Source organism: Mus pahari, chromosome 4 (genome assembly GCF_900095145.1).
Source record: "Mus pahari chromosome 4, PAHARI_EIJ_v1.1, whole genome shotgun sequence".
NCBI classification, from domain to species: Eukaryota; Metazoa; Chordata; class Mammalia; order Rodentia; family Muridae; genus Mus; species Mus pahari.
The window spans coordinates 105971510-105987196 of record NC_034593.1 but is presented as its reverse complement, the minus strand read 5'-3'; the positions used below and the strand labels follow the sequence as shown (position 1 = coordinate 105987196).

Genomic DNA, 15687 nt, shown 5'->3' with positions numbered 1-15687 from the left:
ACACACACACACACACACACACACAAACACAGGGAGACAGAGTTTATTCTATTTGGAACATTACCATTCCTAAGCATATGCTGCTCCTCTGTGCCAAGCATTCTATAAAATACTAAAGCCATGAAATCGCATGTCTTAGGCTTAAAAGGTAGACCCAGCCACCTTCAATTGAAACAGTCTCACAGGCAGACACTTGCTTCATGATCTCCTCTAACCAGTATAATAATTTTGAAACTGAAGTTTAACCTTTTCCAAATCTAAAGCAAATAAAAATAAAGGACTAAATATGAAGACAAAATTAAGTAAAACTTGGCCCACATTTGGTATAAAGCAGTAATTCAATCCAACTTCCCTTGAAGGTCAAGTTTAAAGCAGACAAGCAGGACTAGAGTGTGATTTGAAACAATGTATATGTCCCTGTAAAGCTCACCCAGGGTTTTTATGAATGATCCACTGTTCTGTAGTTCCCTGAAGTGCTGTTGTTTGCCATCCTAAGGTATGATTGAAAATGGAAGATAAATCATTCAAATGTCTTGAGCTATCTCTTAAAAAGAAGCTATTGAGTCAAGAAAAAAAAAAAAGAATAGCTTTGGAATGCAGAAAAAAAAGTCTTTATTTCTTTCATTGTCTATCTTTTCTTTTTCAAACCATACACACAGTGTGACAATCACATCTGCTGAGATTGAAAGGACTCACCCTATTTCTGAGCGATTAGTGCAGCGGTCCAGGCAGTTAAGAGCTACATACACCACTATCATCCCCCAACCCCACCCCACCCCACCCCTGAGTGATTACATCTTCATTGTTTTATTGGTCTGTGACCAATATGCACAGTACCTACCTCAGTTGTATGCTCCCTTGGGCATTCTAGGAGAACCGTAATTACTTGTTCCTTCTTGTGTGTGATACCTGTTATTTTCCCTCCAACCCCAGGGCCTGTATGCTGTAGGGAATTTTCTGCCTAGCGAAGACAGTATGCTTCAGCACAGAGATGCCCTCAGGTCACTGACAGACCTCAATCAAGACCCCAGCAGGGTTTTATCAGCTAAAAATGGTAGCAGTGGTGATGGAATTGCTCACACAGAGGGTATCCTCAACCGAAACCACAGGGATGCAAGCTCCTTAACAAATCTCAAGAGGGCCAACGCTGACGTAGAAATCATCACTCCTAGGAGCCCCATGGGGAAGGAGAGCATGGTGACCTTCAGCAACACGCTGCCCAGAGCCAACACCCCCTCCGTGGAAGACCCAGTGAGAAGAAACGCGAGCATCCATGCCTCTATGGATTCTGCCCGGTCCAAGCAGCTCCTTACCCAGTGGAAGAGCAAGAATGAGAGTCGGAAGATGTCCCTGCAGGTTATGGACACTGAACCAGAAGGCCAGTCACCACCCAGGTCCATAGAAATGAGGTCAAGCTCAGAGCCCTCGAGGGTGGGGGTGAACGGAGATCACCATGTCCCTGGCAATCAGTACCTCAAGATCCAGCCTGGCACAGTTCCCGGGTGCAACAATAGTATGCCTGGAGGGCCACGCGTGTCCATCCAGTCCCGCCCTGGCTCTTCCCAATTGGTGCACATCCCTGAGGAGACCCAGGAAAACATAAGCACCTCGCCCAAGAGCAGTTCTGCGCGAGCCAAGTGGCTGAAAGCAGCCGAGAAGACCGTGGCCTGTAACCGGAGCAACAACCAGCCACGCATCATGCAGGTCATTGCCATGTCCAAGCAGCAGGGCGTGCTACAGAGCAGCCCCAAGAATGCCGAAGGTAGCACCGTCACCTGCACAGGCTCCATCCGCTACAAAACCCTGACTGACCATGAGCCCAGCGGCATCGTGCGAGTGGAGGCTCATCCCGAGAACAACAGGCCCATCATCCAGATCCCGTCATCCACCGAGGGCGAAGGCAGCGGCTCCTGGAAGTGGAAAGCTCCGGAGAAAAGTAGCCTGCGCCAAACCTATGAGCTCAACGACCTCAACAGGGACTCAGAAAGCTGCGAGTCCCTCAAAGACAGCTTTGGTTCTGGAGATCGCAAGAGAAGCAACATCGACAGCAACGAGCACCATCACCACGGCATTACCACCATCCGAGTGACCCCCGTGGAGGGCAGCGAGATAGGCTCAGAGACGCTGTCCGTGTCCTCCTCACGCGACTCCACCCTGCGCAGGAAGGGCAACATCATCTTGATCCCAGAACGAAGCAACAGCCCTGAAAACACAAGGAACATCTTCTACAAAGGAACCTCCCCGACGCGGGCTTATAAGGATTGAGAGATGACCCTTCTGGTCATCATTTTGATGACACCCCCAACCCCACCCCCAACCCCCACTCCAAGACCACTCGTTTATTGTACCTTGTGCTCTTTTGGGTTTTTGTTTTGTTTTGTTTGGGGGCTTTTTTTTTTCTCTAGAAGATATGGAGAGCCTTCTTGTCTAGCTAGATTGTTCACCATCAGCCTGGAACTCTCACTAAACCACCACAGAAATCGTGGCGATTTTACACCAAGGGAAAGGAAAAGCACAAAGCAAGACCCGAACTAATCTCATCATCAGAACAGTTCTTAAGACACCGAGGCTTTGCAGAGGGTAGTATTAAGATAAAGTGGTTTCCTCCGATGTATAGTATTTAACTTTCTGAATGTGCCAACTTTGGAGGGTTTTTTTTTCATTATAATTAGCTGTGGGAACCCAAACACATAGGTATCCCCGACAGCAGAGGCCATGCAGTATTATATATTATTCATTTTTGCAGACTCTGCACCAGAAGAGCAGACTGGGCGGTGCTGATTATCACAGTACATCTACCATTTAAACTCTCAAACTCTATGTAGCTGTGAAACAGTGGTGTGCAATCCCTCGTCAGAGAAATGCTACTTCATTCAGAAGACGCCAGTGACTTTGTGTTAGAATAGACCATTCTTGGCTTCCCTGTAGTGGCTCTCTCACAGAAGAAAAGGAAAGAAAGAAAGAAAGAAAGAAAGAAAGAAAGAAAGAAAGAAAGAAAGAAAGAAAGAAAGAAAGAAAGAAAGAAGAAAGAAAGAAAGAAAGAAAGAAAGAAGAAAGAAAGAAAGAAAGAAAGAAAGAAAGAAAGAAAGAAAGAAAGAAAGAAAGAAAGAAAGAAAGAAAGAAAGAAAGAAAATTGGACAGGGTTCTGAGCATTTCTTTGAAAGATGCTTTTTTTCAACATCTGAAAGTTCATAGGAATGTTTTCAGTGAAACAGAATAACTAGTTCTCTGCATCATTTTTCTGCTTTTTCTTTTAAGTATTGGTAATGCTGTTTTCTGGATTTATTTTTAGTGAGTGCATTTGCATACTTAAAATACATTGTTTTAGAGAATATTTTGAAATTATTATGATTACATTTTCCATTTTATGGCTTTACCTTAGTTTATTAAGTTTTTCTGAGGTTACACACATTCTTCTATTTTAAGAAAGCAAAAGTGACAATTTACATTCTTTGTGCAAAATACACTGCTGTGAGGTCCTACACAAGAAATCTGAGCCAAAGGTTGAAACTGTGCGTGCCATTGCCAGATACACTGGTCAAGGTCGAGATGTCTCCAATCCAATCCGATGGCATAGGCTAACACATCAGTAAGTAACCCCCAAATTTCATTTTGTTCCAGAGCATTTCATTTTCATGTTATCTTGATAATCACCATATTGGAGCCACAGTGGGGGTAAGTTTGACTCCCTTTCCTGACACACTTTTAACTGCACACCAACAGTAAGAATCTAGGCAAATGCTAATTGATAAAGAGAAGTGTATCACAGTATAAGTTTAGAAAGCGTATCTTCAAAATATCAGACCAGATAAAGCTTTGGTGCTTAGAGTAAAACCAACAGTTTTGGATGTCTGTCTTGAATCTAGAACCTTGAGCCTAAATCAAAGGAAACTTTATTGTTGATAGCAAGAAGATAACAACATATTTTTGAAGTGTTTTTTTTCCAAGTTAGATGTTTAAAGTGTGGAAAAGGACTTGGTTCTTGAAATTTGGTATTAACCCTTTTTCATGCCATGTCTTAAGAATTATAATGTACACTCGATGGTTGCCAAGGGGGGCGGGGAACAGCAAACAGCAGAGCTGGTTGGTCTGAACTCAGTGCAGTTTTCAATGAGAACAACAGCTGTCCAGCAAGGAATCATATCATCCATTTTCAGCTTCTACATTCAAAGGGCAGAGCCTTTTAGAAAACTCAACCTCCTAAGGCATTAGGGATTTAGCTGAAACCAGCAGAATTGAAAACTCTGGCAATAAAATATAGACTCAACCGTAACCCTTCTGGCAAGTTCCTTCTCAGAGAAGGAAGTGGGAGTAAACTGTGGCCTTCCCCACTTCTTTTACATCACCCCCGTCACAATGTCCCCGCTGGCCTGGCCAGTTTCGAGAGGGAAGGGTGGACTGGTTTTAGTACCCTGAAGAAAACCCAAGCTGCAGTATTTGAGGTGCAGTATGATATTTCCTAATCTTTCCTATTTCTTAACAAAAAAAAAAAAAAGATTTTAAAGTACTTCTCTACTCATTGAATTTTTGTTCTTTACATACTATTGATATATTCTTTTTCTACTCAAAAGTGCCAAAGGCTACAGTTTTTAATGACTTAACAAATTGTACCACGTTGTTAAGGAAATATAATGATAGACACTAGAATTCAGACCTCTGCATGTATATTTGATAACACATCTTTTGTAAAAAATAAATAATTACAAAAAATTTGTTTACATTCCACAGGTACCTTAATTTAAAATAAATCAGACTAACAGGTGTATCTCTTCTTAGTGTTCTATTTATCTTATTTGCTAATGAGAACAATTCTTCTTCTGTTAGGCTGTGCTTTATTGATAAAACCAAGTATTGAATAAAGAGAGTTAATTATCTTTTTAAAGTAAATAAAATTATAAATATATAATATATATGAAGTATTGTGTTTAATAAAATGTTATGCAATGTTTTCCAAACTGATAAAGTTTGTAAAGTGCTATAAATGTATTTTGTTAAGTACAGATCAAAGCTATCGTGTGAGTATATTGTGCTAACATCATAGAAATAAAGATTAGATTTCTTCATCAAAATTAGGTTATTTGGGCCTTTTATTTCAGACAGAATATGAATTGATAATAACTTGGAAAAGTGAAAGAAAAGTATAAAAACAAGTTTCATAAACTTATAGTTGATGAGAAGAAAGAGTATTGCATAAAAAATGCTTTTCAATCTACATATTTCCTTGTTTGGAAATCTTAATTCAAGAACCTAGAGAGAATGCTCAGTGAATAACAAAACCCCCTTCTCTCCTACAGGACCTGAGGTTAGTCTCCAGCACCCACACAGGTGGCTCAGAACTGCTTATAATATACTCTTTCATCTGGCCTTTTTGAGCACCTGCATACATACGGCATATGCAAACACACAAACAGTTAAATAAAAATAAACCTATTTTGAAAAGAACTTTTATGTCATGCTTCTTATGGGAGGTCTTTCCCCATATTTAGGCATACTTTGCCACACTTCAATACAATACTAAATTAAAAAAATGAAATAGGAAAGTAGTCGTGTGGCCTTAATGTCTAAAAGTAGTCAATGTGCCCTTCTCAGTGATTGCCTTCATGACATTGTGGGAAGGATTGTTGCAGCTATTCTTAAAAGAGTGCCTGACAATTAACCCTACTTTCATTCAAGCCATTACTGCCCACTCCCTGACTTCTACTGATCTGTATCTCATTAGAGATTCTTAACACAAGGTTTACACTACAACAAAGATGTACGTTTTAATCCAATGGCCTTTAAGTACTGGGCTGCAGGAACACAAAGTGGCAATTATCTAGAAATGCCACTAAGTTTATGCAACTGTTCAGTAGGAATCATTGCCATGGATACCAAGGAGCAACAACATTCCAGTGCCCTAGACAATAGCCATTGCATGTTCCTGAGAAATTATGGAAATATCCTGGTGCTACAGACATTAATTGCAGATCACAACGTGTCTCATCATGATTTAAATACAGTTTTAAACTCCTTTAATCCTGAATTGTTCATTTATAAGTCAGCTATACCAGCTATTTGACCCTTTCTGAAGACTATTTAAAAACACTTTGTAGGTTTCTGAGGATTAGCAGCACCGTTTTACACAGTAAATAAAACTACTGGTATGGAAATGAACTAACTGCTCAACCAAAATGTATAATTAATATTATCTCCCTTTGGCCGTGGGGTTAAATAAACAAGTGTAGGTTCCTGAGAGCCTGTGTCAACCATTTTACCACATACTGCATCAATAGAGGTGATCCCTGTGCAGATGTCCCTGGAACAAACACCTCCTTTTGAGGAGTCAGATGAGCGGCTTTTGAACTGTACACCTAAGAAGCTGTCATATCATTTCTTTCTTTGATACATTAAATACTATAAAATGGTGTTGCATTCCACACTATCGAGCAAAGGAACATGAAGATGGAGTTATAGGAACTCTTCAGTTACCACACTTTCTAGTTGCAAGAAAATATCTAAGTGAGAGGTTAATAAAGAGATGAGCTACTATAGTACTCAGAAAACGTGGTCAGAGGGTCCTAACTGTGATGATCCTTTCCTTGTGGAGAGTTAATGTCAAAGACTAGAGAACTGGGGTTAACCATAGTTCTGGCATTAATTCCATGTAACAAGCATGGTGTGCCCATTTCTTCTCTTTTTAGTGCCTGTTGTTGTCAGATCTTCTCTCATCGCTATGAGGAAATCTATCAAAAGTCTAAAATTCTTGTTATAAAGCAGTACCACAGACATTTAAATGAATGAGCCAGGAAAAAAAATGTGAATGTGTTATAGTCCTACAAAACCCTTTCCCTTGATGACTTCAGGGTGCCCTGTAGGGAAATAATGGCTACTCCCTTGCTGGAAACCATGATGCTCTGTAAGATAGGAAGCCTGGCTTCGCCCTATGGATAGAAATCCACCTTTTAGCCTTTTGTGTCTGGATACATGCCATTTTGGAGTTTAGGAAAAACATAATTTACTCCACCTTCAGGTCAATTTTCCCCACTGTGGAACTAAGTTAAATAATGACAGACTTTGCAAAAATTATATAAGAAGAGCTTGAGCACCTAAATATAAAATACATAACTTTTATATTTAAAATGGGAGAAAAATACTTCAAATCTAAGGGGATTTGGAGGCTGGCCTGCAAATATATTTTCCAAGCTTATAGTTTATCTTTTCATCTTTTTAATATGCTCTTTCTTTTTCAGTTACCCCCAGGAATGTATAATTGATATGCAATTGTCAAATAAAATCTGTATGGGGTATACTCAAGGGTATCTGATATATTAACACACGTATTTTGTGAAATAGTTGCCATCATTAAGCAAATAAGCACATCAATCCCTTCCCATGGTTCATGTGTGAGATTGTTTAAGATTTCTTGTCACAAATACCACATATACAATACAGTGTTAACTGTACTCAAAATGCTTTATTCATTACATCTAAAGCTATAGGCTTTACTTACCTTGCATAACCAAAAGCTTTTCCCTTTGACTAACGTCTTCCCATCCCCTCCTAGTCCCTGGTCCCCAGTAGCTTCCATTACACTATTTTAGAAGAATTTACATTAGGCAAATTTTCTTAATTTTGATAAAGACCAATTTGCACTTCCATTTATATGTCAGTGTCTTAATGCCAAATTAAGAACAAAGAAATTATTCAAGAAATCTAATAGCATACTAAATAGAAAATAATGAAAAAAAAAAGTATTGGCAAATAGGTACAAATATTTCAAAAAATACAGAAGACAAATGAGATAACCAGACATTGACTGTTTGAAAATATTATTTCAAATCTCTATTAAATACTACCATATGTTTATCAGAACAATTAAGACTATGGTCACATCATTTGCTGGTATTAATGTAGGAAATAAAAATTATCCGTTCATTACTAGTGGAAATACAATGACCCAACAATCATTCTGAAATGCAGTTTGGCCATGACTTAGTTACTTTCTATTGCTGTGACAAAAGCTACTTATAAAAAAATTTAATCAGAAGCTTGCTTAAAGTTTTGGAGGCTGAATCCATGACTATCATGGCCAAAGAATGGGAGCAGACAGGCGGGCATGGCACTGAAGCATTAGCCGAGAGCTTTGCTTGTTGAGATAACAACCACGAGGCAGAAATAAAGCTAAAAAGAAATGATATGGGTTTTTGAAACATTAAAGGTGACCCTCAGTGACATAGTCCCCCCCAACAAGGCCACATCTCTTAATCCTTCCCATATAGTTCCAATAACTGAAGACCAAGAATTCAAATATATGAGCCTACCAGGGCCATTATCAGGCATATCACCATAGAACTTTTCTTTCTTTCTGTTTTTTTTTTAAAGCTGAACATATACTTACCATACAGACCATTAACTATAATTTTGTCAATTTAGCACAAAGAAGTAGAAAGCTGTGCATTCACACCAAAGACCTGGCACTTAACTATTCAAAGTTGCTTTATTGGTAGCAGCCAAAGGCAAGGAACAACCCAGATATCTTTTTACATAAGAACCATTAAAATGTTATCATCTATCCTAGGAAATACTATTCAACTAATATGTGTCTATTTGTGTCTGTGTGCATGTGTGCGTGTGTGTATGTGTGCGTGTGTGTGTGTGCGTGCGTCTGCCTGCGCGTGCGTGTGCGTGTGTGTGTGTGCGTGTGTGTGTGTGACTTGAATGGTTCTCCAGGAACTTATGCAGAAAATAGTCGGACAAAGCCAGAAAGCAGCTTAACTATTAAAAGCTAGGCAGACAAGCCATCAGATAAGTGTCACTTATTATATGACTATCACACAAAAATACGCAATTTTCATATTTAAAAGTCCATATCTAGAGCAATGGATTCACAATCTTTAACGTGTGACGTCCAAGATCACTCTAACTGTTGCAAATTCCCAGAAGAATGAAGTCAAGAAAAAGCCTTTGGCTTCAAAATTCTACGTATTAGCATCCATCATTTATAACCTACCTGATGGGCCATAATTATATCACCCTATGCAAAGGAAGCGAATAGATGTGTTTTCTAGTCGGGAAGCATGGCTTGAAGTAAAATTCTATGTCTTCCCTAAGTAGGTGAACAATAGGAATGGTCCTGGGGTGTGTTTAAGTCTTCACTCTTAACTGCTACCTCTCCATCTCAGATGCTAAGATCTGAGAAATCCTTAATTCTGAGAACAACCATTACAATTACAGATGTTGCACACATGAGAAGAGAGAATATGTGGGAAGAAACATATTTGCCTACAGAGCTGTCATCTGTCATGGGGACATTGAGGACAGAGACATGTTTTCTGATCACTTCTTAATCTCCCTCTGGTTATTATCTCACTTCAATCCATTGGGCAATGTATATTTTTTCTTTGTTTTGACTGACTCTTTGAACACAAGAACCAACACATGTCATCTAAAAAGAACTTATCCACCACCTCTTTTTTGAGAATGCTAGCAAATCTCTGTTGGACATAATCAGTGTATTTTCTCGGTCATATAATGTACATCATGAAACATTTTTGATGAATGAAGCATTTAATTTGGATCACACACTGAGCTGAAGTCCTTAGGAGTGGCTTCTCCCACCACAGGTTTTCAACAGGTAGAAGAATAATTGAGTTGAACACTGTGAATAAAGATACCACTAAAGTAAGTAGATGATATCTTTCTATCTGTAGAGGAAAGAGAAACTGAAACACAGAAACAGATGCTAGACGAGCGATGCCTCAGAGGCTGCGAGCACTTGCTGCTCTTGCATAGGACCTGAGTTTAGTTTCCAACACCTACAACAAGTGGCTCACGGCTGTAACTCTAGCTCCAGAGAATTTGACACCATCTCTTGTTCTCCATGATACACACACACACACACACACACACACACACACTTGTAAATTAAAAATAAAGGTTAAAAAAGAAGAAAAGCTTGTTAAATTCCAGCCCTTTCAAAATTACATTTCCAAACTTTGAAGCTGAATTTGCACTATTTGTATTTTTCTCTATCTCTCTTCTTTTTTTTTTCTCATCTGAAGTGTATTTTAAAACAGCGTTTACACGGTGTGAATCAGTTCTTGGAACAGGCTGTGCTCTTACAGTGCTAATGATTTAGCTTGGGTTGTTTGTTCAAATGTTCCCACCTCCACAGTGAGCTTCATGGAGGAGCTGAGTGGAAGTAAACAAAACCTTCGCATCCCACTGTGTGAAACACCAGACCCAGAAGACTCAGAAACCCTGTTGAAATCAAGCAGCCAAGACTATTCTTCACCCTCAAAATTAGACAGCCAAGTGCAGAAAGAACCTACTGGTTTCTCAATACTCTGGGTGTCTATTGGGTGGGCCTAACGTGCTATGCTAGGAAACCACACTAAAATTTAATATTACTTAAATACTAGGCCAGTCTGGCTTGGCTTGGAATTCTTGTAGTTAGGGTAGTTGAGAGACTGGAATGGAAAACTATGGCTGAAACCTTTTCAATGTTGCATGGCTTTCATTATATACAGAAGAAGTTTTAAAGTGGATTTACAGGTGTGTGTGCACAGGTGGACATGCATGTATAGTGTTTATGCATGTATGGGAAGAGAAGACAGGCTGATGTCCAATGTCCTCCTAAGTACTTTCCACTACACTTTTAAAGAGACGGAGTTTCTTGTTAACCTGAAGGCTACTGATTCAGTTAGACTGTCTGCTGTCTAGTAAGCCCCAGGAATCCTACTGTCTCTACCTCTCCAGTCTTTGAATTACAGGTAAAAGCATTCTCCACTTAACATTGTGTATGAATGTGTGTGTGTGTGATGTGTGTGTGCATTTGTGACATATGTGCACGTGTGACTTTATTGACTGTGTCACTTCCCAAATCCCATCATTACCTGTTTTAAAGAAAAAAATTAGATTTATTCATTCTTTTTTTTTTTATATCTGTGAGTGCATGCCTGAATGTATGTGTGTGTGATATGCATATTCCTGGTAACTATGGAGGTCAGAACACAGTGTGGGATCCCATAGAACTGAAGTTACAGGCACATGTGAGATGCCATGTGGGCAATGGGAACCAAAATAATGTCTTCTGAAATAGAATCAAGTGCTCTGAAACTCTGAGCCATCTCTTCAGCCTCTTTTACATGATTTTCAAATCTCCAGTCCTCTCCTCTCCCTGGATGTCTGGGCTCAATAATACAACTGCCTTGTTGGTTTCTATTTATGCTCAAACACCTATAATTATCCATTATAATTATTCATACTTTTGAAGTAGACTTCTTGATCTGACTTCTATGCCCAACATCCCACACCCACCACAGCTGCTGAGGAAAAGTTCCTATTACCATCTTATCTGCTCTTCTCACAGCTCTCTTTCCCCTGTTACACCCCAAGACAATTTTGGTTAAACAATAAACATACATTATTAACAAATATACACTAACCATCCTTATCATGTTCGTAGTACAGATATGTTCCTAGGGTTAAGCCTTTCACTATCTCATTACAGTGATAAGGAGTACCAGCCAGATCTCATGAAGCCTTCAGTTGTTTTCCGGAGGAAGCCACTAATCAGGATGAATGTAGCAAGCACTATCCACTTTCTTATGAATGAAGCATCTTCTAGCCTTTGAACAAGTTGTAGGATTGCTCATAGTAGGCTCTTTAAAATACATATCCAAGGCCCCAGTTGAACCTTGCCTGCATGCACAGAGCAAGAGTCAACATTGTTCTCTGTGGGCTTTGAGCCACACTGTGTCTGTGAGAATTTCAAAAAGATACATACCAAAATTGATTATTTTCAGTTATTTGTGCAGCAGAATAAGCATCCTGTGGGCTGTGGGAGCCGAGCAAACTGCATGCTTTCAGATGTCAACCAGTCTTGAGAATAGATCACATGACTGAGAGTACTCAAAGTTCCCAAGTCACAGTCTGGTCAATTTCTATGGAGGCTAAAGTAAGAAGGAGCTGGTTACTTAAGATGTACTTTAGTGCTTTATTTTATTTTATTATGTTTTTTGTTTGTTTGTTTTGTTTTGTTTTTCGAGACATGGTTTCTCTATGTAGCCCTGGCTGTACTGGAATTCACTTTGTAGACCAGGCTGGCCTCGAACTCAGAAATCTGCCTGCCTCTGCCTCCCAAGTGCTGGGATTAAATGTGTGCGCCACCACCGCCAAGCATTTTTGTTTGTTTGTTTTTTGTTTTTTGTTTTTCTAATTATGTTTTATATGATTTATTCATGTTTTTTCATCCCCAGATTCTCCCCACCCAATTTTACATTCTATCTCTCTCTAAAATAAACAAAAACAAAAAACCAAAAGAACACAAATGAAAAAACCCAAACAAAATTCAGAATAATCAAAAGACTGATAAGACAAAAAATGCTCTAAAAGCAAATCAAAACAAAAAGTCTAGCAAAATATGATTGAGTTTGTTTTTGTGTTGGTAAGGTAACTACTGCTGAGCATGGGGCCTGACGTGAGGTGTGGCTGGTATATCCAGTAAAACTCCACTGGAGAAGATAACTTTTGCTTTGCTAGTGAGTATTAATTGCACATAACTTCTTGGTTAGGGCTGGGAGTCTGTGACTACTTCCCATTCTCAATGCTGGGACCCCATCTGGCTTGAACCTCTGCCTCGCACAGTCTCCCATTAGCGTCTATGAATTCATGCATACATCATCATACTGAATCTGGAAGACACTGGGAGACTTGCTATTCTTTTAAACTCTCACAATATCTTTTGTATGGCAGCACCTGCTTCTTCAATAGGCTGCAGGGAAACACTGAGGTCTCATCCAAGAGTATGTTAAACCTTGTTATTATTTCTCATTGGCATGGAAAATGTTTCCCTACTTGCTGGAATTATGCATTCTCCAAACCTCAGCCACACCCTCTGCTGAACTCCAGGTGAGGAGTGCACTCTAGTTGGTACATAGCCACCTCACACAACTCACTCTATAAATGACCTATGTCAGGGTCACCAGCCCTCATCCCAACTGGGTTCTGCATTTCTATGGGAAACATTCACAAAATTCTTTTGCCTTAACACCACAAAGGAGCTAAAACTCATCAGACATGCGCCCTAGCCTTCCCTTTCAGTCCTGGGATCATCAGTTTTCAACCAACTATTATACCATAAATAAGATACCATTCCACACCTGGGAGCTCATGAATGGGTAGAGAAGGAAGAGACAAGGAAAGAAAAAGCTCAATCAGTGTGGATAAGATTCACAAAGAACTGGAATTGTTGCCTTCTCTTAGAATGGTTTTGGCTCTTAGAACCCAAAAGGTAGGAATTTGGCTCTCAGCTGACACAGGTTTTGCTTGTTTCTTTGCTCTTCAAAACAAGTTTCTCCCTGGCTGTCCTGGAGCTCACTCTGTAGGCCAGGCTGGCCTCGAACTCAGAAGTCTGCCTACCTCAACCTCCTAAGTACTGGGATTAAAAGTGTGTGCGACCATGCTCCTCCTCAAGTGATACTATTTTTATATAATAACAGAATCAAGGCAATTTCATTTTAACATTCAAATGTGATTATCTCTTCAACTTCATTAATCTTCTTGTTTTAGGAAAATATATCATAAGTTAGTCTTTAATCCAGTGACTACAACCAGCTAGAAGGGCAGAATCTCCACTATTGCTGGATAACATGGAATTAAGAAAGGCACTGAAATATGTATATATATATATATATATATATATATATATATATATATTCCAAATATATATATATGTATATAGATTCCAAATATATATATAGATTCCATAAATATATATATTCCAAATATATATATATGTATATAGATTCCAAATATATATATAGATTCCATAAATATATATATATATATATATATATATATATATATATATATATATATTTCACTGAAAACTCAACTTAGAATGTAACAGGATTTTCCAAAAATTAATTTTCAAAGATAAACTTTTGAATCTAATATAGACTTTTACCTGGGTATAAATAAGCTACTCACAGAAGAACAGACAGGGGGATGCCCCTCACTATCTACATAACCTAAAATAAAAAACAATAGATTTTAAGGGTGTTTGGTGGAACAGATGCATTCAGTCAGGGTCTCATCAGGATATAAATGATACCCTTGAAAGATTTAACTGAAGAGATGAGTTACAGGAGTGTGAACAGTGTTATCAGTCCAGGAGCACAGTGGGAGCCATATTGTGGCAAATCGCCATGCCCTAAAAAAAAAAAACAAGGGTGAACTTGAGTATTACTGAATGGCTGCTGTTATCTTGAGATAGTGGAGGAGGAAGAGCAGCATATCTAGTAAGCGTCCACCTTGGGAGAGAGATTAACTGGCTTTCCCACTCTGCCTTGATATGGACAAAGAGAGAACGTCACCTCTTGAATCCTCTTCAACCCCAACTGCAGAAGTGTTGGCTCATACACTAAAGAAGAAGACTCACACTGAGGCACAGGTAGTGGGTGAACCAGCAGATGTTTCAGTAGATGAGAAATGGGAAATGGAAAGGAAAAACATGCTTCAGCGTGAAGTGCCCACCGAGCCTAGAGGCAAGAGCAAGAAACTGTCCCTGGGACTTGATGTAGACGTCTTGGGCCACCAATTCTCCTCTCTTTGCCAACCTTTGAAGCCTTCCTGGGGTGAATTCCTTCCTGTATTAGGCAGAGGCTTTATTGGAAGTCAATCTCACCCATAATTCATTGCTGCAATTGGTTTCAAGAATGTGTATAAAGGTATAACCTATAAAGTTGAGATTTTACTAGGGGGTTGGATAACAGTGCCTTGCACATGTTCCTGGGTTGCAGCAGGCTAGAGTCTGCCAAGACCTTCTGTGTATGCTCAGGGCTCTGCCCTTCCTCTTTCTTAGTTTAACTATTTTATACTCAGCTGCAAGCCCCTATGTGCTCACAACCTTGCTGTTTTAACCCAAAAATGTATTTTAACCACAGAATCCTAGCCATATATTGTGTTGTTTGCTATTTTGGTAACAGCTCTTATGAAAAGAATTTTGTGTCTTCAAGGCTCACATACTGAGGACTTAACCATCAGAATATGACAATATGTGGAGACAATTTTTGCAAAGACAGTAAATTTACATGAGTTAGAGAGAAGCCTAGTACAGTTTAATGATGAAAAATTTGGACACAGATATATCTCAGGGGATGATGATGTGAAGAACACAGAAAAAAAATGGTCATCTCCAATCCAAAGAGAAAGACTTAAGGCCTTTCTAGTTCAGCCCTCAGAAGAATTAGACATTCTAATTTTAAATTCCATGAATGGTATGTACTGTTTAGTATTTATGATATAGATAAGATAGTGTATAATTAAAATATTTTAGATACTTAGGAAATTCACACACACAAAACATTCTTACAGAGAGAGTATAACAAAGGCTAAAGTTTTTTATTTTAAAGTAAATCATAATTATATTTAAATAATAAGCATTAAGTATAATGATTTAAAGTATTAAATCAATAAAAAGTCTATATATTATGGTGCAGGATAATAAATGAAACTGTTAATTCAGTGAGGTAGTTTCTCTGTAATTTTAATTTATTCAGTTAAGAAATAGTAATCTTTGTAACAAATTTCATTACTTGATAGAGTTCTGGAAATAAACCCAATTCTCACCAAAAACATACCAACATATGTTAACTGATTTGATCAGAAATTATTTCTCTTATCAAATATATGTTAAACATGTTT

The 15687-nt window shown here is 38.7% G+C and overlaps 1 protein-coding gene across 1 annotated transcript in view; it reads left to right on the top strand.

Annotated features, from left to right (window-relative positions):
* Positions 1–3023, top strand: part of Plppr4 (phospholipid phosphatase related 4) — a 39377-nt gene extending 36354 nt beyond the window's left edge. The window contains exon 7 of the mRNA XM_021196480.1: positions 934–3023. Coding sequence (XP_021052139.1) covers positions 934–2265 — 1332 coding nt within the window. The 3' untranslated portion in view covers positions 2266–3023. The remainder of the gene's footprint in view (positions 1–933) is intronic.
* The last annotated feature ends 12664 nt before the right edge of the window (positions 3024–15687 follow it).